Here is a 24,952-nt window from a genome sequence, read left to right as displayed (position 1 = left end):
CACTTTGCAAAGTTACTGAGTGATGCACAATAAGCAGTGCACAGGAAGGATGTTAGAATACATATTATCAATACACGGAAATTACTTTCAACATAAGAGTATCATTCTTAGACTTGATATGCACTATGCAAAGTGACTTTATGAGAAGTAAGTGCATGCTAGCCTGACTTCTTCAGGTTTGAAATGAGTGTGAGGAGGTGCATGGTTCCCCTCTTCACTTCCTCTCCACTAGATGCCACTCATGTCACATTACAGACTGCATGAGCTTCATTTAAACATGCAACAGCAGCATTTCTTAATCCCAGTCCTTGTTGCTCCTGCAGGTTTCCATACATTGGCACAAACTCTCTTTTGTTTCATTTGTGAAATAGAGAAGTTTTCCCGCCCCAAACATCATCAGTGTGTCGACGTGCCGTGAGGGGATTAATGGATCCTCATATCCAGTGCAGCCAGGATGCACGTCAGACATTTACAAGTTCCCAATGTGATGGAGCAGAAAGGCAGAGATGGTAGAAGTACACACATCCTGTACTCAAGTAGAAGTACATATACTCGTGTTTAAAAGTACTCTGGTGAAAGTAGAAGTACTGACTAAACTTCTTTACTCAAGTCAAAGTAAAGAGGCTTTGAAATGTACTTCAGTAAAAAGTACCCATAACTAGCAGCTGTTTTAAAGAGTACCTGACCTCCCTTTATATTAATAGAACAATAATGTCATTGTTAGCTAATGAATGTTTCCATGCTGAACAACGGCAACATGACAACGTTTTCATTGGTCCCTCTTCTTTAGAGAAGACCAGGAAATGATGGATACACGGATCGTGTTCAAATCAATAGGCACGCAATGACTCTCAATAATAATGATCACGCCACCAAACACACATTCAAACTAAAGGAACCAGCCTGTTTGGAAAATGTGAGAAGTAGAAAGTACAGGTATTTGTGTTCAACATGTAAGAAGTAGAAAGTACAGGTATTTGAGTTCAACATGTAAGAAGTAGAAAGTACAGGTATTTGGGTTCAACATGTAAGAAGTAGAAAGTACAGGTATTTGTGTTCAACATGTAAGAAGTAGAAAGTACAGGTATTTGAGTTCAAAATGTAAGAAGTAGAAAGTACAGGTATTTGTGTTCAAAATGTAAGAAGTAGAAAGTACAGGTATTTGTGTTCAACATGTAAGAAGTAGAAAGTACAGGTATTTGGGTTCAACATGTAAGAAGTAGAAAGTACAGGTATTTGTGTTCAAAATGTAAGAAGTCAAAGTAAAAAGTCGTCTGAAAAATAAATAGTGGAGTAAAGTGCTGATAGGAGGAACAGAGAGGAGTAGAAAGGAGGACCAGCTGAGTGTGAGAAGGCGGCTCATTAGCCTGGTTTCTCCCCAGAGAGCAGCTCAGACTTCTGGGAAACTCGGACAGCTGCGACTGCACACAGACTTGATGACAACCCCTCCTCCTCCTCCTCCTCCTCCTCCTCCATCCATCTGTACGCACATCGTTTCGGGGTTTAACAGAATAAAAGGACTCCAGATCAAGAGATCACTGTCATCCATTATTCTCTGCTAAGTGTGGATGTTTTATGACTGTGTGTGTGTGTGTGTGTGTGTGTGTGTGTGTGTGTGTGTGTGTGTGTGTGTGTGTGTGTGTGTGTGTGTGTGTGTGTGTGTGTGTGTGTGTGTGTGTGTGTGTGTGTGTGTGTGTGTGTGTGTGTGTGTGTGTGTGTGTGTGTGTGTGTGTGTGTGTGTGTGTGTGTGTGTGTGTGTACTTCTGCTTCTCTCTGACAAATGCCGTGTGAAGTTTTTTAGTTTTGACTGAAACGACTGCTTGCCGTCAGACGACACGGCTCAGCGTCTCCAGAGAGCGGCGGCTGCAGACTGGAATACATAAATCTGCTCTGAATACTTCGGAAAAACTACAAACTTTATAAACTTGTGTTGGTGCTACTGATATATGAGTTTTTTGAGGGGGGTGCACATCATGATGGTGTGTATTTTACAGTTAAAGTGAATAAAAGAGGTTTTTTAAATCCAGAAATGTTGTTTTGTGACTGTTTACAAGTTTCTTATGGGTTGTTTTGATATATTCCTTTCCACATTTCACACTTGGAGTTAAGTTGCACGCACAAATGAATCAGATAATGGACTTTTTATCTGCTGCAGACGCCACTAGATTAACCTGACTCAATAAGTAGACCATCAAGAGTCATGGATTTGCTAACAACCTGTGTTTGAAGAAATTCAAGAAAAAGTGAAATCATAATGAGACTTTGGATGTGATTTAACTCAAGAGAGAAGACAACCATGAGTTATAAAACTTTATCTGTAATGCAAACATCTCACAAACACAATAAATACTGTCAGTTTTAAAGAATCCAGCTGCACATTGCAGCTCAGTGATGAAAATACAGTCAAAGGAGCAAACTAGAAACATCAGGAAAGTATGAATATCTGTTGGTTTTGGACTCGACAAAACAAGACATTTAAAGACATCTCTTTGTCCAGAAAATCCAGAGCTTAAACCCGATATAAAATATTTTACACACAGTGTAAACACACACACACAACCTTTGTACATGCACACAAGAATCTATATCTGAAAACACACTTTTAATTGTCCTTACTGGCTGTAAAACACACTCGGCGTGTTAGAGGACGAGTTTGACCAAAAATTCAAAGTCTTTTTTTAGGACATTTGCAGACAGTTAGAGATCAACACTGTCACATTGTCTGCAGCACGATGATGGACAGAGGACAGATGTTTTCATGTTTGTCTGCACAGCTGGATCTATGCTGTCGCTCCACAGAGTCTGACAGAGGGCGGGACATCCGGACTGTCGTCTGATCGACCAATCAGGAACGGCCATGTCTGTTAGAGAGAAAAACGACAGGATGAACACATCTTCACTTCAGCAGAAAGACTGAAGTCAAAGTCATGCATTAAAAGCACAAAACCATAAGCATCAAGTTAAAAGTACTCAATATGCACAACAGCCTGTTGTTGAATATAATCATTATGATGTAGTGTTGATGTGTTGTAATCACATTAATGTTGAAGCTATTAAATGAGAGGCTTTTGTTTACTATGCATGCTTGATTGTCACAAATGCATCCACGCAATTATATCTCCATCCAATTTAATGCATCATAATCTATTCTGTAATTATGCAACACCTCACATCCTCACTCAGCAGTAAAACCCCAGTGCAGAAAGACTCTGTTACAAGTCAAAGTCATGCATTAAAAGCACAATATAACCATCAAAGTAAAAGTACTCTTTATGCATTTCTGTATTAACATATATATTATTAGTGGATTATAATCATTAATGCTTCACTGTGTGTATCACTTAGTGCAGCTACGTAGTGAAGGAGAAGCTTTTCTTTGCGAAGCATGCTTAATAGTTGGTAGATATCACAAATAAATCGATGCAATTCTGTCTTTATCCAATTTAATACATCATAATTTATTCTGTAATTATGTTTGGCACTTTTGATCTGAATCTGCAAAGTTTCTTATAACTAAAGTCATAAAATAAAAGTAATACTGACAATATATACTCCTTAATTGTAGTGGATTAGAAGTATAACGTTGCAAGTAAAGTACCTAAAGATTGTACTCTATATAGTACTTGAGTAAATGTACTTAGTTACTGTACACTACTGTCGAAGAAACATCACATTAAAGGTCACTATAAAATGCTACGGATGATTAAAACACTTTAATCTAGTGTCAGTATCTGATCTGTTCACAATAAAGATTGTACTCTATAAAGTATTTGAGTAAATGTACCTTACTGTACTTAGATCATTGCCATGTCTACACTGTAGCTTCCTGTATGTGCAGATGCCAATACAACCTTTGAATTGCATTTGCATCTCTTTAATCTAGTGTCAGTATGTGACCTTGTGAGCAGTACCAGGTTGACAGGATGTCCGCAGCTCTGGAGCCGGTCCTCCTGCAGAATCTGCCTCAGGTGAGAGATGTAGCTCGAGGCGAGGCGCAGAGTGTCCAGTTTGGAGAGCTTAGTGTCAGCTGGGACCCACGGGAGGCTGGTCTTCAGTCTGGAGAACGCTTTGCTCAGGACCCTCATCCTGGACCTCTCTCTGGCGTTAGCTGCGTTCCTCTGAGTCTGCAAAAGTACACACATCCTTTACTCAAGTAGAAGTACAGATACTCATGTTTAAAAATACTCTGGTAAAAGTACTGACTAAACTTCTTTACTCAAGTAAAAATAAAGAAGTATGGGCTTCGAAATGTATTTAAAGGTCCCCTATTAAACTGTTTTTCATCAATATATCACAGGTCTCAGATATATACAGAGCCTGTCTCTGATTGGCTGAAACACCAAACAGATAATTGCAGCATCCCATAATCCCCTCTGTTTCAGCCCTGTTTCCAAAGTGCTGATTCTCTGTCTGTTACTTTAGATGAAAATAAGGAGCCCCTCCCCACGCCCCTCTGAGAGAGATTTGGTTACAAAGAACTCAATGGTGCTCTAGGAGGAGATTCAGGTGATAAGGGGGGGGGGGGGGGTTACCTTGGTTGGTGATTGGCTAATGGTTACACAAGACAAAACATCGTTATGACATCATAAATTGGCCAAAATCTGATCAGCTCATTTTCAGACAGGTTTTTATAGAAATGGATCAGGAGAAAAAGAGAGAGAATCTTTGTTCCTGAAACTTTCAGAGTCTCTTTACACAGAGGGGACACATGTTGATGAAGAAGAGACATGAAGAAGAGGGGACACATGTTGATGTAGAAGAGACATGAAGAAGAGGGGACACATGTTGATGTAGAAGAGACATGAAGAAGAGGGGACACATGTTGATGTAGAAGAGACATGAAGAAGAGGGGACACATGTTGATGTAGAAGAGACATGAAGAAGAGGGGACACATGTTGATGTAGAAGAGACATGAAGAAGAGGGGACACATGTTGATGTAGAAGAGACATGAAGAAGAGGGGACACATGTTGATGTAGAAGAGACATGAAGAAGAGGGGACACATGTTGATGTAGAAGAGACATGAAGAAGAGGGGACACATGTTGGTGTAGAAGAGACATGAAGAAGAGGGGACACATGTTGATGTAGAAGAGACATGAAGAAGAGGGGACACATGTTGATGTAGAAGAGACATGAAGAAGAGGGGACACATGTTGATGAAGAAGAGACATGAAGAAGAGGGGACACATGTTGATGTAGAAGAGACATGAAGAAGAGGGGACACATGTTGATGTAGAAGAGACATGAAGAAGAGGGGACACATGTTGATGTAGAAGAGACATGAAGAAGAGGGGACACATGTTGATGTAGAAGAGACATGAAGAAGAGGGGACACATGTTGATGTAGAAGAGACATGAAGAAGAGGGGACACATGTTGATGAAGAAGAGACATGAAGAAGAGGGGACACATGTTGATGTAGAAGAGACATGAAGAAGAGGGGACACATGTTGATGAAGAAGAGACATGAAGAAGAGGGGACACATGTTGATGTAGAAGAGACATGAAGAAGAGGGGACACATGTTGATGTAGAGGAGACATGAAGAAGAGGGGACACATGTTGATGTAGAAGAGACATGAAGAAGAGGGGACACATGTTGATGAAGAAGAGACATGAAGAAGAGGGGACACATGTTGATGTAGAGGAGACATGAAGAAGAGGGGACACATGTTGATGTAGAAGAGACATGAAGAAGAGGGGACACATGTTGATGTAGAAGAGACATGAAGAAGAGGGGACACATGGTGATGTAGAAGAGACATGAAGAAGAGGGGACACATGATGATGTAGAAGAGACATGAAGAAGAGGGGACACATGTTGATGTAGAAGAGACATGAAGAAGAGGGGACACATGTTGATGTAGAAGAGACATGAAGAAGAGGGGACACATGTTGATGTAGAAGAGACATGAAGAAGAGGGGACACATGATGATGTAGAAGAGACATGAAGAAGAGGGGACACATGTTGATGTAGAAGAGACATGAACATAGGAGACCAAGTACCCATAACTAGCAGCTGTTTTAAAGAGTACCTGACCTCCCTTTATATTAATAGAACAATAATGTCATTGTTAGCTAATGAATGTTTCCATGCTGAACAACGGCAACATGACAACGTTTTGGCCCATTTTGGAAAACATATTAGTGGATTATAATCATTGATGCATCACTGTGTTCATCACTTAGATTGTGCAGCTACTGAAGGAGAAGCGATTCTTAATAGTTGGTAGATTTCACAAAAACATCAGTGAAATTCTATCTTTATCCAATTTAATACATGATCATTTATTCTGTAATTATGTCTGGCACTTTTGATCTGAATCTGCAAAGTTCCTGATAACTAAAGTTATAAAAGGACAATATATACTCCTTAATTGTAGTGGATTAGAAGTATAAAGTTACAGGAAGTAGTATTACTGAAGTACAGTACCTAAAGATTGTATACAGTACTCGAGTAAAAGTACTTTACTGTTTAAGAAACATCACATTGAAGGTCAGTACACACTCAGAAAAAAAAGTACTGATACCAGAAAAAGGTACTTAAGTACAGTAACGAAGTATTTGTACTCCACTACCTCTGGCTTCTCGTCCTTCTGCCCTTTGGACACTTTGCTCTTCATCCTCCTCTCGTCCTCCTCGTCTGAAAACCTGCAGATCTTCCTCCTCCTCGTCACATAATCCTCAGCATCACTCGCAGCGGAGCCGGTGGACATCACCTTTTACTCTGAAGGACTCTCAGCTTTGAGAGAGGAGGAAACACCAGGATAGGAAGCAACTGCTGGTCACCTCTTGACAAAAGCAACGAGACTCCACCAACAGAACTGAGGTCTCGCAGAAATGTCAGCTCTCTCTAAATGTGAAACATGCCTCTGATCTCCCCTCTCATTTAAGGGTCTCGCACTTGGCATCTGTGCCGAACATTTCTCCTCCCCCTTTCTCTCTAAACCACCGTGACCTCAGACAGACCACAACTCTCCTCGTGCTTCTTATTTATTAAACACAAAATGCTTATCATAAAACGAGCAAATGGCCCTCAAAAAGAAACCCAAGAGAATAAGAGGTGCAACATGTCCACACTTTGAGACAAAACAACAAATATGGTGAAAAAATAGAAAGAAATTAAAAAATGGTCTACAAAGATAAGCAAATCATCCACTAGACGCGAAAAACGTCTAGTGGATGATTTGCTCGACGGGGGGGTGCCGAGCGGCCCACATCGTCCGACCGGCCCACTTCAGTACCGGCCCATAGGGATTCGTCCCGAACGTCCCGATGGCCAGTCCGCCCCTGCTGACGAGTGACAGTCCCAAATTCAGATCATCTTAATTGAACTATTCACATGTCACACTGCACTGTAACTTTTATTCGTGTTTTACTATCTTTGCGTTTTAATGTTTCTAAGGTGTTTTATGCTCTTAATGTCTTTCATTTTTGTAAAGCATGTTGTGTTGAAAAGTGCTTGCCTTGCCTGATCCCTTTTTCTATGTTGAATTAAACTTCCCTGATAATAAAACACACACTTCTGCAACTTTTACAAATGCACACAACACATAGTAAGCAGTTCCTGGAGTTGCCGGCTCCACAGATGTGTTTTGGTGATAGAAATGTCTTGAGGACCTTATCAAAAGTGCCTAATCCTCGGCTGGGTTCACAGAGGGATTGTGTTTCTGCAGATGGAGCAGCTTTCACACGCAGACCAGCTGTTCCCGGTTCCCATGACATCTGGAGCGCTGGCATGAGGGTGTGGCACCGTCTTCATTCCCATAGTATCACAGTGTGTTCTGCCGTGCATCCCGGCTATTTGTTTTGTGTCCACGTGACAGTCTTCTGAGGTTTGAGATCAAGAGGGTGAAGATTTCTGCAGAGATGCTGCAAGAAAGAAGTTGTTTCTTGTACCAAACTCTTATAAGATATGCAAACATCATAGTCTGAAACACACTACAGTATATTCAGAAATGCAAGTCAAGCTTTTGTAGGAGCATCTCGGCTATTTTTTGCATTTGTTTTGTGTCCACGAGACAGTTTTCTGAGGATGAGTCAAAGTCAACTTTATTGTCAATCGTTCAGTGTGTGTAGAGACAGAGAGATCGAAATACCGTTTCCCACAATCCCCAATACAAAAATACAAATATAAAAATATGTATATACCTACAATCAACAGACACATGTATACATATGCACACATTAAGACATATACATAATAGCACAACAATCAATATATACAAAATAACAGTCACTTCAATATCTTTGGGATCAAGAGAGTGAAGATTTTTGCAGAGATAGAGCATGCAAGAAGTTTTTTTCTTGTCCCAAACTCTTCAAATATCTGCTGTTTCGTGTGAGCTATGCAAACATCTTAGTCTAAAACACACTGTGCAATATATTCAGAAATGCAAGTGAAGCTTTTGTAGGAGCTTTTCTCCAAATGAAGAAGTTGTGTGTCATACAGCACTTAGTCTCTCAAGATATTCCCAGAAAAGGCCAGAGTCCCTGCGAGCTTTTATTCCACATAATGTGTGTGACTTTGTTTTATGACGATAGCAAGAGTCTGCCAAGAGTTACCGAACTGCAGCTGAGAGGCACGCTGCATTTTGGACTGGATCACTGGAGAGAAACAGTGAAAATCTTCCGAACACTTCACCCGATAGTGAGTAAATTATCACAACATCCTGGCTCTAACACTGCCTTATTGCTGATTCCTTCAGTCGATCCAAAGCTGTGTTTATAAGGGTCTCCCGATTTGTATTATTCATTTTTTTCTCATGACTGCATCAAATCCAGATAATAGCGACCAAAGGAATCGGACAGGAGAGGTTAAGAGACAGCGAGCCGCCTTTAATTAAGGAGAAAAACAATAACAAAACGCACTGAAAAAAGCTAAAATGATTTGCACAAAAACAACAGAAATATATACGACAACAAGAAGGGAACAAAGTGAGCAGAAAAACAAACTAGTTACGAGACAACAGTCCAATAAAAACTAAGAAATAACTCGGAAGGTGAGAAAAACCCATACAATTCATAAACTAATTAGCAATAATGAGTCAGAAAGAATGACTTTGTTTTACTTTTGGATTTCCTTGTTATCTAAAGGAGGACTGGACACATCTTCGGTGTTAAAACGCAGTGGTTTAAAAGTGTTCCTCTGCTCAAATGTCCCTTTTCCCCAAATCAAGAATGCTCCTTAATCCGAAGGCACATTCCCAGGCTTCCCATAATCCCGCTCTTCAATGCATTTTCCCGTAAAGACCTGACGTCAACCCTAACCCTCTTTCCAAAAGCAAATGATCAACTTCAATAAGGCTAATGCTAAATGCTAATCTCATCTGACTACAACAAGGCAAATTGTAAAACATTTCTCCCTCATCTGAAGCCTGTTCAGTTCATTTGAAAAAGAAGAACAGAGGTCTCACTCAGTCTCATGAGCCCTTCTGAGGGTAGAGTACATGTGTCCCAAACGTCCCGTGTGTAGGCACCGTTAGTCTCATGAGCCCTTCTGAGGGTAGAGTACTGTACATGTGTCCCAAACGTCCCGTGTGTAGGCACCGTTAGTCTCATGAGCCCTTCTGAGGGTGAGTACTGTACATGTGTCCCAAACGTCCCGTGTGTAGGCACCGTTAGTCTCATGAGCCCTTCTGAGGGTAGAGTACTGTACATGTGTCCCAAACGTCCCGTGTGTAGGCACCGTTAGTCTCATGAGTCATTCTGGGGGTAGAGTACTGTACATGTGTCCCAAACATCCCGTGTGTAGGCACCGTTAGTCTCATGAGTCATTCTGAGGGTGAGTACTGTACATGTGTCCCAAACGTCCCGTGTGTAGGCACCGTTAGTCTCATGAGTCATTCTGGGGGTGAGTACTGTACATGTGTCCCAAACGTCGCTGTGTAGGCACCGTTAGTCTCATGAGTCATTCTGTGGGTAGAGTACTGTACATGTGTCCCAAACGTCCCGTGTGTAAGCACCGTTAGTCTCATGAGTCATTCTGTGGGTAGAGTACTGTACATGTGTCCCAAACGTCGCTGTGTAGGCACCGTTAGTCTCATGAGTCATTCTGTGGGTTGAGTACTGTACATGTGTCCCAAACGTCGCTGTGTAATTGATGGCTGTTGCTCTGACCCTGGAAATAATGAAACCCAGGGATAAAAATCACTTCAAGTAGTTTAAAGGGTCCGCTAACATTCGTCCATCAGCGGAGACTCTCAGGGGTCACGACCTCTGCAGCAGAGCGACAGGTGCAAGCTCATGTCACACGCCTCGCTCTGTTTTCCCACAATGCACCTGTGATCCCGACATCAAACCTGAAGCAACGACGCTCAAGCGGAGACGATTAGGAAGCATTTCTGTGTTTAAGTCGTGCATTGAAGCATCACAAGAGCATAGATTTTCAAACAATTGTACAAAAGAGTCGGGAATTAAAGTCATATATTTTATATCATCTTCACAGGTTACACATGATGCACAAATACATGTTGAGAACTCAAAGTAAACAGTCCATCCTGTCTTATTTCACTCACTTTTAACAACTCATTTTAATGATTTTAATTGTATTCAGTTATTATCTATCTATCTGTCTCTGGTTTATATTTCATAAGAGAAAATACCAAATGTCGCTCTGAATTTCCTATAAATTCCAGTTAAATCTAACATGCCACAGTGATGTATCCACCTGTCTCAACAATCATCATAAAAGAAGACATTTTTCACATAAATAACTTTAAGTATTTGTTTATCACAAGAACACAAGTGATATATGTCCTACAGTATGAAACTCACAATATTTAAGGTAGTTAATAGCTTATAATTCAACTCAAAAGTAAACAGTCCATCTTTTACTCACCTTTGAGAAAGTTTAAGCCAATTGAAACACATACAATTATTAAATATCAAGTCATCTTAAAATTCTGTCTGCGTCCCAAAAATGATGATGAATTTTCACCGTAAATTGAGTTTGAGCATTTGTTTATCAGCCCACAGACAACATTCACATTGCATGCTACAGTATGAAGCCACACAGTATTTAAGGCAGTTAAAAGCTTATAATTAAAACGACATTATAGATATGAGTTTTGATATATTGAATAACATAATAATGCCCTTTATACGTCTACAGAGTGATTCTTCGCACTGTAAACTCGTCTAGCTTCGTTTTCTATGAAGACACTTTTTATATCTCAGGTCTTTTTTCCCTCGAGGGCCTTCATCAGCGGGACCCAGCGAGACATTCCTCGAGCGTGAGGTTTGGCCTTCGTTGCGCTCGGCCAAACGTTTCCTCGGACGTTAGCCGGCCCGTCCACCTCGCTCTCCTCCGTCGTGATCTCCATCTTCTGGATGATGAGCTTCAGGAGGGTGTGCTGCTTCTCCATCAAGCAGGACACCTCCTTCATCCTGGGGAGGAGAACACAGACATCTCAGCCTCAGAACGGACATTTTCTGCTGATTTTTAGCAATTATATCTTGTCTTAATTGCACATTTGTAAGTTGAGCCTCCTATAATAACTGTAAACTTCACAATGCAGACAATCAAAACCATAAAGACACCTATCCTGATGTCCTTTAAAGGTCCCATGTCATGGCCATTTCTACTCATCATAATTCCATTGTTGAGGTCTACTAGAATAGATTTACATTGTTCAATCTTCCAAACTCACATTGGTTTCTCATACAGCATCTCTGTATAGTATGTGTAATCACTCTCTGTCCTACACGGCTTGTTGGAGCTCCTGCCCCCCCCTCCCCCTCCCTGTGAGCCCACTGTGCTCTGATTGGTCAGCTCGCCCACTCTGTTCTGATGAGTCCACCACCGTTACAGCGGAACATCAGTGATTATGTGTTACAATGGCGTTTGTTAGCAACCAGGAAATGACACCAGTAATGACAAACAGATGAGAATGCTGCGTGGGGTCTGGGTGCCGTGTTGGCGGGACGTTGAGGGGCTCGCTGACAGTGTGAGCTGGCTTACTGGTGTCGTTTCCTGGTTGCTGCGTGGGGTCTGCGAGACAGCGAGACACAGCGAAGCTCAGCCTGAACTCAGCCTGAGCACGATGGATGCGGGAAGGGGGGGTGCTGAGGGGGCTGCAGCACCCCCATCTGCGAGGCTCCACTAGCACCCCCCCCCGGACCCCCAAATGCGGCTCACCTACAGTGTAAGCGCGCCACAGTTTCGCCGCTGAGAGGTTCCACTAGCCCCCCACCAGCGCGTCACAGTTTCGCGGCTGAGATAGTGTGTGTGTGAGGAGCTCCATGGATTGGTCCATTTGAGAAGAAACAAATGGAAAAATTAAAATGTATAGACAGGTCTTCTCTGTGTTAGAGTTTTACTCGCTACAGGGTGTACTTTGAGGGTTTGTGACTCTGCAGACCGTTTACATGCAGAAAAACCTACATAACACAAGGGGACGGGGAATAACCGGAAAAGCATGTCATGGGACCTTTAATTAAATAAAATGCATTAAAGTCAATGGGGTGGAGAACAGTGACATCTGAGCCTCAGAACGGACATTTTCTGCTTATTTTGAGCAATTATATCTTGTCTTAATTGCACATTTTGTAAGTTGAGCCTCTTGTATTTGGTGTTTCCCAATACAGACAATCAGAACCATAAAGACAATAATGTCCTCATGACTGCCCATACTGATGTACTGTAATTAAAACAATGCATTAAAATCATCATAATGATGGACTTATCCCCAGCATTCAGTATTAAGAAAGCAAGTAAGTCATTGTGCATTCCCTATAAAGAAATAAGAAATGAAAGGTTTAAACATTGCAAAAGAAAATGGTAAGATATTTGGTATGTTTAGATGTTCAGTAAAAGTGGAACAATATATGACTTTTTTAAGTGTTGAATTGGTCCATGTGCTTGTTATAGAAATACTGATTATATTATCTGTGTGACCACTAGGGGCTGCTCATGCGTCAAAAACACATTTTAAATTGCTCTTCACACCACAGTTGATGCATTCCTTATGGTAGCTCTTTGTTATGAAAGTAACAATGCCACACTCCCAGTATTTAGCATCTATTGCTCTATTAATGAATGATTTACCTGAGCTTCTGCTTCTTGATCTCGCTCTCCAGCATGGAGCAGGTCTGAGACTTCATCTGCATGCGGCTCCACACGTCATGTGACTCCTCCTCTCCTGCGAAAAGGTCCCTGAGGAAGTTCTGTTGGTGAGAAGAAGAGGAGAGGATGAAGAGAGGGAAGTGGACATATGTTACAATGAACAAATACAAGTTTAAACCAAAGTTGTGTTATTTAATAAAGAGTTCATTTGTATTATATTTGTGTTAGAAATGTAAGAAGTAGAAAGTACAGGTATTTGAGTTAGAAATGTAAGAAGTAGAAAGTACAGGTATTTGTGTTCAACATGTAAGAAGTAGAAAGTACAGGTATTTGTGTTCAACATGTAAGAAGTAGAAAGTACAGGTATTTGTGTTAGAAATGTAAGAAGTAGAAAGTACAGGTATTTGTGTTAGAAATGTAAGAAGTAGAAAGTACAGGTATTTGTGTTCAACATGTAAGAAGTAGAAAGTACAGGTATTTGTGTTCAACATGTAAGAAGTAGAAAGTACAGGTATTTGCGTTCAACATGTAAGAAGTAGAAAGTACAGGTATTTGTGTTAGAAATGTAAGAAGTAGAAAGTACAGGTATTTGTGTTCAACATGTAAGAAGTAGAAAGTACAGGTATTTGTGTTCAACATGTAAGAAGTAGAAAGTACAGGTATTTGTGTTAGAAATGTAAGAAGTAGAAAGTACAGGTATTTGTGTTCAAAATGTAAGAAGTAGAAAGTACAGGTATTTGGGTTCAAAATGTAAGAAGTAGAAAGTACAGGTATTTGTGTTCAAAGTGTAAGAAGTAGAAAGTACAGGTATTTGTGTTCAACATGTAAGAAGTAGAAAGTACAGGTATTTGGGTTCAAAGTGTAAGAAGTAGAAAGTACAGGTATTTGTGTTCAAAGTGTAAGAAGTAGAAAGTACAGGTATTTGTGTTAGAAATGTAAGAAGTAGAAAGTACAGGTATTTGTGTTAGAAATGTAAGAAGTAGAAAGTACAGGTATTTGTGTTCAACATGTAAGAAGTAGAAAGTACAGGTATTTGTGTTAGAAATGTAAGAAGTAGAAAGTACAGGTATTTGTGTTAGAAATGTAAGAAGTAGAAAGTACAGGTATTTGTGTTCAAAATGTAAGAAGTCAAAGTAAAAAGTTGTCAGAAAAATAAGTAGTGGAGTAAAGTACTGATACCAGAAACATGTACTTAAGTACGGTAACGAAGTATTTGAACTCCACTACTTCCCAGCTCTGAGTAGGAGTGAATTTAAACTGTTCACAGATATACCTATATATATATATTGACTTATGATACATGTCCATGATAACCAGTACATCTGTTTCTCTTTCTCACCCTGGAGCAGTGGCGGTTGGGGTAGACGGTGATCGAGGGTTTGTCGACTCGCTTCATAAACCAGTACGGCAGCTTGTCCTCCAGAGAGGTGTGCAGCTCAATCTGAAGTCACAAATACAGGTTATCAGTTAGTGAAGAGTTACCTTTTCACTATGATCTCTGTGTGCATGCCTTTTTTTCTCCTTCTAATTACTAATATTTCAGATTATACATTAGAACATATGGCTCCTACAGTGTGTCCTCAATTATTGTACCTGTGTGTGTGTGTGTGTGTGTGTGTGTGTGTGTGTGTGTGTGTGTGTGTGTGTGTGTGTGTGTGTGTGTGTGTGTGTGTGTGTGTGTGTGTGCGTGCATGCTCGCGTGCGTGTGTGGTGTGTGTGTGAGTGTGACAAATGTATATTAGGGAGGCGTGTGGTGCAGTGGGTTGTGCGTTGGTGTTCGGATCAGGGGGTCACGGGTTCAAACCCCACTGCAGTCAGCATGTCGTTGTGTCCCTGAGACACTTCACCCCACATTGCTCCTGTGGGGATTGTCCACAGTATTGAGTATGTAAGTCGCTTTGGATAAAAGCGTCTAACAAGTGACATGTATAATGTATTATAAAACAGATGGAGAATTGTCCGTTCATTTGCAGAATGGGAGCATTTACTACGGACCAAAAGCAGTTTGTCTTTAAAGCAATTACTATTATTAATTTAAAGCCGGAAATGAATAACCCAGTCCTCAGTATTGATGTTGGGAGTGTCCTGTCTGTGTGTGTGTGTGTGTGTGTGTGTGTGTGTGTGTGTGTGTGTGTGTGTGTGTGTGTGTGTGTGTGTGTGTGTGTGTGTGTGTGTGTGTGTGTGTGTGTGTGGAAGCTCTTCCCATACATACCTGCATGCCTATTCTTTTGAGAGCAGCATTTCTTTGCACCTCAGCAATGTCTCCAACGGCTAAACCAATCTACAACACAACCACAAAACAACAAGAACATGTGTTTAGTTTAACATCTCAACATGTGCTGTGAGTCTGTGAGGATCCAGAGACTCACCATCAGGTTGACCAGCAGGATGGGCATGAGCAGAACAAAGACGATGAAGATAATGTAGGTCAGGACTCCGAAGGGCAGCTCGTTCTTCAGGTACGTGTCCAGGAAGTTGTTCTGGTAGTTCAGCTCGCCCACCATCATCACGAAGGTCTGGACCACCGACAGAGGCACGCTCTCAAACTCTCTCTGAGGGAGGAACAGGAAAGAAGTTTGCGTAATGATAATATTGAAATGCTTGTTTTGAAAGATTATGAAAATGTAGAGATCCGCAATGCTTGACATCTTCAAGTCATCATTAAAAACTCACCTGTTCACCATGGCCTTTGACCCCTAACCCATCACAGTACCCTCTGTTTGTTCACCATGTAAAGCGGCCTTGGGTCCCTTGAAAGGCGCTTTACAAATGTAATCTATTATTATTATTATTATAACTCTGCTCCCTGTGCCTGTGTTGTATAATGCCAACATGAGTTTAAAAGAGAAATATAACATAAGCTTTTCTTAGATGATTCCCTCTTTCATGTCTGAATGGTCAATGTGAAGATACCGCCAGCAGCTAGTTAGCTTAGCATAGCATTCGTGCTCCCTAGACCTCGAGGAAACTTTATTGAATTGTGATTTTTCTCTTTCTTCTCGTACCTGGTTGAGCATCAGAGCGTGGAAAGCCAATCCGAACGCCAACATCAGGTACAGGAAAATCATCACGATGCGTATCAGCGTCCTCATGATCTCCCAGAACATCACCACGTAGATTCCTACACCTTCAAACCTGCAGAGACAGCAGCAGTTATCCACCTGAACGTATGGGGTTACTTTAGTCGTTGTTATTGTTTGTTTGTGTTCTTTGAAATTCTGTTTTTCTCTTTGTACATACAATCAGTACAGACCATTGTCTCATTTGTATGCATATATTTTGCTTTCCACTTCTAAATGACAAACATTTCTTATGTCGAAACGCAATAAAACGATTTTTGATCAGAAAAACAACATCTTTAAAGGTCCCCTATTATACTGTCGAATAATCAAAAAATCAGCTCCTATTGTCTATCCCTATCGTCTATTCCTTGACCTCTGAGTGAAAGGTCACGGGGGTAAGGGATAGTGGATAGGAGAATTCAAAAGGACTTAGGAGAAGAGACTGCGGTACTTTAGAGAATCGACTGCACTTTCACTATCCGACGTGTTTATGATGCGCCAGCAGAGGTCATGAATGTGCGTCTGCTGCTGTGGGGAAACTATGGAAACTACAGTTTTCTATACAGCGGACTACAACAGGGATGTTTAATAAGAACGAGGGACTACTGTAAACTCATCTAGAGACTCTGCACCATGCTCTGATGCTGTTATGCTTTATGAACGGGGACAACAGAGAAACATATTCTTCATGACCAAAGTTGGAATTGAAATAAAAAAGGAAAGTGAAACTTATGCTCGTCACCCTCTCCCTCCGGTCCACATTAATACAAATGATCCCAATACGTATGATTGTAGGAAAAGATCTTAAAATCAATACAAATGTATTTATTATAAACGTTAGTCCTTAACATCTATCACTGTGTATATCACCATTCAAACATCTTTTAAAAGTAAAGACTGTGAAATGTTGACTTTATTTGATCATTTCAGTCAAAACTAACGTTCATATTTCTCTTTTTGATTATAAGACTGATGAACGTTCAAAACAAAGCACTTTGGCAACTTACCACATACGTTTTAAAATGCTTAATAAGCACCGTAACTTTCATGATATCATTTCTCGTTCATAATCGGTTGTTTCCGTGAACGGCCGACTGTTGTGTGACGGCAAATTCTGCGGCCGCAAGGCATTGTGGGGCAGCATTTTCTCCTCTCCTTTCGGTTAGGGAGGTCCAGTGGTTCCTAAGCTAAAGGAGGTTATAAAGGAAGTTTGAAACCTCCTTTCCTTTTATCTAGAGAATTCGAACGGCTCTTGTCATGGCTGCCACTGAGGGACTTCTGGGTCATTTCACTCCGTTAGGAAGGTTCCTAAGCTAAATGGACTATTCGACCGCAACCCAGGTCTCAGATATATACAGAGCCTGTCTCTGATTGGCTGAAACACCAAACAGATCATTGCAGCATTACCCATAATCCCCTCTGTTTCAGCCCTGTTTCCAAAGTGCTGATTCTCTGTCTGTTACGTTAGATGAAAATAAGGAGCCCCTCCCCACGCCCCTCTGAGAGAGATTTGGTTACAAAGAACTCAATGGTGCTCTAGGAGGAGATTCAGGTGATAAGGGGGGGGGGGTTACCTTGGTTGCTGATTGGCTAATGGTTACACAAGACAAAACATTGTTATGACATCATAAAGTGGCCAAAATCTGATCAGCTCATTTTCAGACAGGTTTTTATAGAAATGGATCAGGACAAAAAGAGAGAGAATCTTTGTTCCTGAAACTTTCAGAGTCTCTTTCCACAGAGGGGACACATGTTGATGTAGAAGAGACATGAAGAAGAGGGGACACATGTTGATGTAGAAGAGACATGAAGAAGAGGGGACTCATGTTGATGTAGAAGAGACATGAAGAAGAGGGGACACATGGTGATGTAGAAGAGACATGAAGAAGAGGGGACACATGTTGATGTAGAAGAGACATGAAGAAGAGGGGACACATGTTGATGTAGAAGAGACATGAAGAAGAGGGGACACATGTTGATGTAGAAGAGACATGAAGAAGAGGGGACACATGTTGATGAAGAAGAGACATGAAGAAGAGGGGACACATGTTGATGAAGAAGAGACATGAAGAAGAGGGGACACATGTTGATGAAGAAGAGACATGAAGAAGAGGGGACACATGTTGATGTAGAAGAGACATGAAGAAGAGGGGACACATGTTGATGTAGGAGAGACATGAAGAAGAGGGGACACATGTTGATGTAGAAGAGACATGAAGAAGAGGGGACACATGTTGATGTAGAAGAGACATGAAGAAGAGGGGACACATGGTGATGTAGAAGAGACATGAAGAAGAGGGGACACATGTTGATGTAGAAGAGACATGAAGAAGAGGGGACACATGTTGATGTAGAAGAGACATGAAGAAGAGGGGACACATGTTGATGTAGAAGAGACATGAAGAAGAGGGGACACATGTTGATGTAGAAGAGACATGAAGAAGAGGGGACACATGTTGATGTAGAAGAGACATGAAGAAGAGGGGACACATGTTGATGTAGAAGAGACATGAAGAAGAGGGGACACATGTTGATGTAGAAGAGACATGAAGAAGAGGGGACACATGTTGATGTAGAAGAGACATGAAGAAGAGGGGACACATGTTGATGTAGAAGAGACATGAAGAAGAGGGGACTCATGTTGATGTAGAAGAGACATGAAGAAGAGGGGACACATGTTGATGTAGAAGAGACATGAAGAAGAGGGGACACATGTTGATGTAGAAGAGACATGAAGAAGAGGGGACACATGTTGATGTAGAAGAGACGTGAAGAAGAGGGGACACATGTTGATGTAGAAGAGACATGAAGAAGAGGGGACACATGTTGATGTAGAAGAGACATGAAGAAGAGGGGACACATGTTGATGTAGAAGAGACATGAAGAAGAGGGGACACATGTTGATGTAGAAGAGACATGAAGAAGAGGGGACACATGTTGATGTATAAGAGACATGAAGAAGAGGGGACACATGTTGATGTAGAAGAGACATGAAGAAGAGGGGACACATGTTGATGTAGAAGAGACATGAAGAAGAGGGGACACATGGTGATGTAGAAGAGACATGAGGAAGAGGGGACACATGTTGATGTAGAAGAGACATGAAGAAGAGGGGACACATGTTGATGTAGAAGAGACATGAAGAAGAGGGGACACATGTTGATGTAGAAGAGACATGAAGAAGAGGGGACACATGTTGATGTAGAAGAGACATGAAGAAGAGGGGACACATGTTGATGTAGAAGAGACATGAAGAAGAGGGGACACATGTTGATGTAGAAGAGACATGAAGAAGAGGGGACACATGTTGATGTAGAAGAGACATGAAGAAGAGGGGACACATGTTGATGTAGAAGAGACATGAAGAAGAGGGGACACATGTTGGTGCATAATAGGTGAGCATTACCTCTGCAGGTAAAGCAGGAATCCGATCCAGGAGCTCAACACAGCCAGAGATCCAGCCTGCCAGTGCAGAGAGCCTTCAGCGTTCATCATGGTGGGGACGATGAAGAGGAGCGAGAGCACGGCGGAAAACCAGTCGCTCTGGTTGGAATAATCCTTGAAGTAATTCCAGCGCTTAAAGTGACGAGAAAAGACACAAAATGATGATTAAATGCATCATTCCACAGGACAGGTTCCCTTCTTAATGATGTCACTTTGACTTTAAATGTCCCTTGTAATGGAGAGCAGGGGCCTCATTCATAAAGCCTTGCGTAGGATTCACGTGGGAAGGTTGCTTACGTAGGACAAAGCAAATAAATACGCACAGACATTTTCCGATTTATAAAACACTGCGTACCGGCGTAGGACGCAGCTTTTGCGGGCTTCACATAACGCCCATATTTGCCTATAAATAGTCAAAGAAACGCCCCGTATTAATATTCATTGTGACTGACTGCATGAAGAAGATCGCAGGAAATGACAGCTAAAAAAGACATCTCACACCGTGTCAGATTTTGGTTCTTTTGGGGAGGTCGAGACAAATCACATTATTTGGTGGATGCAGTTTGAACCAGAGCAGCAGCATGGAGGTCGGATCGTCACCAAAATAAATAAATAAGTGGTCCGAAAAAAGTTAATGACAAAATACACATAGCCTTCCTCAGGCAGTGTGTTTGTGCCGGGGACAGGAAACCCCCCCATGATGAGAAACTGTAAGAAAGTATCGGGGGTCCCTGCGGAGTGGAGTCAATTCATATTAATTTTTTATTTGGTGGTTTGTGTTCCAGCTGTCGATCAGCTGTCGATCAGCTGTGCGCAGCGTCTCCACTGCAGCCTGTGCGTCTCAACCCCCCCGCAGCAACTCTATCCACCAGTTAAAGGAAATAAAACTAATGTGTTGAGTTATATCAGCTGCCAAATCTACCAGATATATGGTGTTCTTAGTTTCCATACCTCCTGTGTTTTATGAGCGACTTATCAAGTTTTAGCAAACGGCATAAAACATGATTAAACATGATAGTATATAAAAACCATGCTCGTATCTACAACCTATAGAAATACAAAACGGCCTCAGTTTAGACGTAATTCTGTCCTTCTGCATACCGTATCATTTATGAGAATACATGTCATGTGCTGACTTTGACTTTTTGACTTTGACTTTGATAACATTAACACAACATATTCGAGGTGGTTTTAAATAACATATCCGTATTTATTTATTTCTCCAAATTACGTTTTTGTGTGCACTGAGGAGTCTCAAACAGGCGTTTGTTTCATCATTTTAAGATTGGCTTCAATCCATTTTTGCGAATGAATTCTTCATATATGATAAATGAGAGGTAACATTTTATTGATGGTATTATTTCCACATATTTCTCTCCATTCTTCCTTCTGCCAACGGTGTCGCCGTTTCTCGTCTCTCCTGTTTTTGTGTGTACCGCGTACGGATGGGTCAGAGTGTGCGTGGAGGGCCGCACATTTTCCCATCAAGTTGTTTTTTATAAATCGCAAACATTGCTTAGAAACTGGCGTACGCCATCTTTTGAGCGTACGCCAGTTTCTAAGCAATGTTTGCGATTTATAAATGAGGCCCCTGGTCCTTCTTTTCTCATCATAATATACATCATATGATATATTGTAATTAACTTTTAAGAAATGTAATCATAACTCACTGCTGTGTTTCCTGAAGTTTGGAAAAAGGACGAAAATGAGCAGAAGTCACACTGTCCCCCACAAAGGACACGGGTTAAAATGTGGATTTTATAAACACTTATAGTTACCATACACTCCTAAACTCTTAATATCATGTAGTTAAGACACACTGAAAACAATATATCTTCATTAATTTGATCACTTCAAGCTCTCATTATTTCTTATGGAAATCAACTTCCACCTTACGTGAGTGACATATTTAAAAATAAAAGTGACCTGACATTTGAGAGGGACTATATTTGATATGATTAAAAGGTGTTTTTCAGTAAAATCACCAATAACAGTGTTGGTTCAATGTCTATTATGTAATCGACCCATCTAAGAAACATCAATATATATATTTTTGCACGTCCAGAAATGCACTAAATAAACTCCTTAAACAGAAAGATATGATTTCTAAACCCTGGCAATGACCTGATTTACTTTTATAAGACAGACGCTGTGTTTATGAGTGCGTTGCATCCTAAGAAAAGACCAGGATGTGTTTCTACTGTACATCAGGACTAAACAAAACTGCATGTCCTTCGGGTGTGCAACACAGACAGATTTATGAGCACAGCTTCGTTGAATTAATGAAGCTGTTAAGAGATATTTTAAGATAAATGAATAAATAAAAGAAATGTGAGCTATCCTGCAGAAGTACCTGTTGTGATATCTGCACCAGCTCCTTCCCTATGAAGTAGATGTTCATCACAAACACCATCATCATGCAGAAGGACAGGAACACGGTTTGCTGTGAAAGGAAAGATATTGAGTTAAATATATCTGTAGATTGTGTTACTACATATCAGGATCCATGTATCTGTGATCCTCTCCAGAATGGAAGGAGTCATCACATACAGAGCATCAACTAGTTCCTGAACAGTGTCCTTCACATGCTGATATCCAAGAGAGGGAGTTACACAGTCACAAGATGGAGGAATACCGGTTCTTGTAGGAAATCATACATCCTGTCAAAATACTGAGTTTTTCTCTAAATCGGAAAATTCTGACTTTTTCTCAACATTTCAAAATTCTGACTTTTTCTTAAAATCTCAAAATTCTGATTTTTTCGCTAAATCTCAAAATTCTGACTTTTCCTCAAAATCTCAAAATTCTGACTTTTTCTCAAAATCTCAAAATTCTGACTTTTTCTCAAAATCTCAAAATTCTTACTTTTAATACAAATCTCAAAATTCTTACTTTTAATACAAATCTCAAAATTCTGACTTTTAATACAAATCTCAAAATTCTGACTAGTTCCTGAACAGTGTCCTTCACATGCTGATATCCAAGAGAGGGAGTTACACAGTCACAAGATGGAGGAATAGAAAGCAGTATTCAATGTTTACTTCAGATTAGCTCCACGTCAGAAATGAGCATGCTTGTCATATGTCTATCTCCATAGAGGCTGAATCATCATGTTAATCACATAGCTATCATATGCCTCAAACAGTCCTGATGCTCTTCTCGGTAATCATACATCCTGTCATGTTCACAGCTACAGTTGGGATACCTTTGTTATCATGTGCACTCTGATATTGGAAGAGGACATTCACTATTTTCACAACACGGTGTTTACCTCGACGAAGGAGGTGGGCACCATGATGACGTGATGCTCTCCGGTGTCGCTGGTGTTCAGAGCCGGTCTCTGCATCACGATGAGGTGAGTGAGGGGCAGCAGACCCATCAGGTACATCACCATGTTGAGGATGTGGATCGTGCTGCCGTACGCAAACCTACAAACAGAGCACGGTTCATTGTTGTGTCACATTATCATATCATTTATTATTGTGGAGGAAATTCTTAAGAGAAACTGATCAAAGATTCATGGACAAAGTTTGTCTGTCTGTTCCTACATTTGAGATCGATTTCACTTGTGTTTTGACTTTCTTTATTACTTTATTAAATATAACAAAAGACAAACTTAGTCAAAGAATCATTTATCAGTTTCTCTCAAGGGAATTTCCTCCACATTAATAATGCATTTCAATCTGGTGCAGTCTGCAGAACAATCTTTGCTATACGCACCACTTCATAGCGAGGTACTTTTTGCACACGGGGTGGTTGAGGAGTTCGATGCGGTTGTACTTCACCATCGTCTGCAGGGACAGTTACAGGAAAATTAACCAATAAGAATCAGCACATTTTCTACAAGAGGGGAAAGCCTCAAAGCTTTAAAAGCATCACATCGATCTCCTAGGGATATAATGACGGAGCAAGTGGAAGATGAGATTGTTTGTGGTTCTGTAATCCATCCAGATAATAATATCCCAAATAAATATCTCACGTCTCCGAGAAAAAGTTGCATTTGGAGCTTTGTCAGAAAGGCACATTGCGGCAAGATGGAATAGCAAGGAGGTGGGGAGGAAGTTGAACTGATAGATACTTCGATTTGAAACTGCAACCAATGTTACAAGAATCAGCACATTTTCTATAATAGGGGAAAGCCTCAAAGGTTTAAAAGCATCTTATTGATCTCCTACGGAAATATTGAAGCTGTCTCTATCACATAGGGGAAGATGAGATCGTTTGTGGTTCTGCAATCCATTAAAATAATAATATCCCAAATAAATATTTTGCATTTCCGAGAAAAAGTTTCATTTGGAGATTTGTGCGATTAGGAAGGGAGAGGGGAAAGTCGAACTGATTATAAAAATACAATTGATAGTCATCGAATGCAGATGGAAAAAGTTGTAAACGTTATGATTCTGTGGATGGGAAGAAAGCTCCAGTAAAAGTGGGAGTTAACGGAGGTTTGAGAGAGTAAATACAAAGGGTTTGTGAATCAATCTGTCATGCATCACTTCGATTTGAAGCTGCAACTCTTTGTAAACAGTAAGGCCGTGAATTCCCAAATTGCTTGAGAATAAGAGTATTGATCAGAGTGTATTGACTGCAAAGGGAACCATGCACAGGAGAATAAGATATTATATCAAACAGAAGACACATGTATGAGAACATCAATAGTCTCACGTTGAGCGCAGCGAGCGGCTGGATCTTCAGGTTCTTCGGGTTCTTCAGGTTCTTGGCTTTATACATTTTCATGGCTTTGAGTGGAGCCTGGAGCCACTGGAAACTGTAATCAATCTACAAAGAAACATACAAAACTGTTAAGCCTGGAATATGTTTTATACTATAAATATTGTGTGATGTTTTTCTGTTTCAAAATGCAACTTGTAGAAGCGTTACATGATAATCAGGACAGTTGTGGTCGTGCTCAGACTCGATCACACAGCAGTCCATCAGGTGCTGTGGGAGAGAAACAGAAGCTTTAACAACACGACAAGAGACCAAATCATGGAGGCGTTTTCTTCCTTTGCATGTCTCAAACCTTGTAGGTCTCAGGCAGAAACTCAATCATTTCCATTATGGGACAGTCACGGCTGGAGCCGGGGGTGAACATGCACAGAGACTCACTCAATCTGCAAGAAAAACAAAAATAAAAAGCATCTTAAAGTAGAGATTATTATCAGGATACCAAGATACTTGGACTATGTTACTTATTACTTTATTTGACATGCGACTAGTTATTCTATATACTAGTTAACGCTATTGTATTTCTATTGAGATGTTTACATTGTGGAATGTTTATTCATGTACATTATATCTTTATGCTGCTCCAACTCAAAGATCAATCAATAAATGACTTCTTATCTTATCTTATTGTAATGGATTTAATATTAAAAG

The 24,952-nt window shown here is 40.6% G+C and overlaps 2 protein-coding genes across 2 annotated transcripts in view; both read right to left on the bottom strand.

Moving 5' to 3' along the window:
* Positions 1-2,780: 2,780 nt before the first annotated feature.
* On the bottom strand, positions 2,781-6,717 carry LOC117483939 (musculin). The gene is made up of 3 exons (XM_034132280.1): positions 6,580-6,717; positions 3,912-4,124; positions 2,781-2,861 (listed from the first exon to the last, which is right to left on the bottom strand). The coding sequence occupies exons 1-3, from the start codon at positions 6,715-6,717 to the stop codon at positions 2,781-2,783; spliced, it is 432 nt and encodes a 143-aa protein (XP_033988171.1).
* A 3,745-nt stretch (positions 6,718-10,462) lies between these two features.
* trpa1b (transient receptor potential cation channel, subfamily A, member 1b) overlaps positions 10,463-24,952 on the bottom strand; it is a 39,040-nt gene continuing 24,550 nt past the window's right edge. The window contains exons 16-28 of the mRNA XM_034132431.1: positions 24,597-24,687; positions 24,455-24,514; positions 24,239-24,352; positions 23,294-23,364; positions 22,845-23,001; positions 21,927-22,016; positions 19,536-19,705; positions 16,073-16,202; positions 15,437-15,619; positions 15,280-15,348; positions 14,407-14,508; positions 13,050-13,168; positions 10,463-11,389 (exon numbers count right to left, since the gene is read on the bottom strand). Of these exons, the coding sequence (XP_033988322.1) occupies positions 11,176-11,389; positions 13,050-13,168; positions 14,407-14,508; positions 15,280-15,348; positions 15,437-15,619; positions 16,073-16,202; positions 19,536-19,705; positions 21,927-22,016; positions 22,845-23,001; positions 23,294-23,364; positions 24,239-24,352; positions 24,455-24,514; positions 24,597-24,687 (1,570 nt within the window). The 3' untranslated portion in view covers positions 10,463-11,175. The remainder of the gene's footprint in view (positions 11,390-13,049; positions 13,169-14,406; positions 14,509-15,279; positions 15,349-15,436; positions 15,620-16,072; positions 16,203-19,535; positions 19,706-21,926; positions 22,017-22,844; positions 23,002-23,293; positions 23,365-24,238; positions 24,353-24,454; positions 24,515-24,596; positions 24,688-24,952) is intronic.

Source organism: Trematomus bernacchii, unplaced genomic scaffold (assembly GCF_902827165.1).
Source record: "Trematomus bernacchii unplaced genomic scaffold, fTreBer1.1, whole genome shotgun sequence".
Classification (NCBI taxonomy): domain Eukaryota; kingdom Metazoa; phylum Chordata; class Actinopteri; order Perciformes; family Nototheniidae; genus Trematomus; species Trematomus bernacchii.
The sequence above is the reverse complement of the archived record's forward strand: the minus strand, read 5'-3'. Positions and strand labels throughout refer to the sequence as shown.

Bases quoted from the DNA above. Each gene is read 5' to 3' on its own strand.
- LOC117483939 (XM_034132280.1), bottom strand. From the start codon at position 6,717: ATGTCCACCGGCTCCGCTGCGAGTGATGCTGAGGATTATGTGACGAGG. The intron at 4,125-6,579 runs GTAGTGGAGTAC...GTACTTTTGCAG, and splicing joins AGAAGGACGAGAAGCCAGAG to ACTCAGAGGAACGCAGCTAA. The intron at 2,862-3,911 runs GTACTGCTCACA...TCTCTCTAACAG, and splicing joins GCGGACATCCTGTCAACCTG to ACATGGCCGTTCCTGATTGG.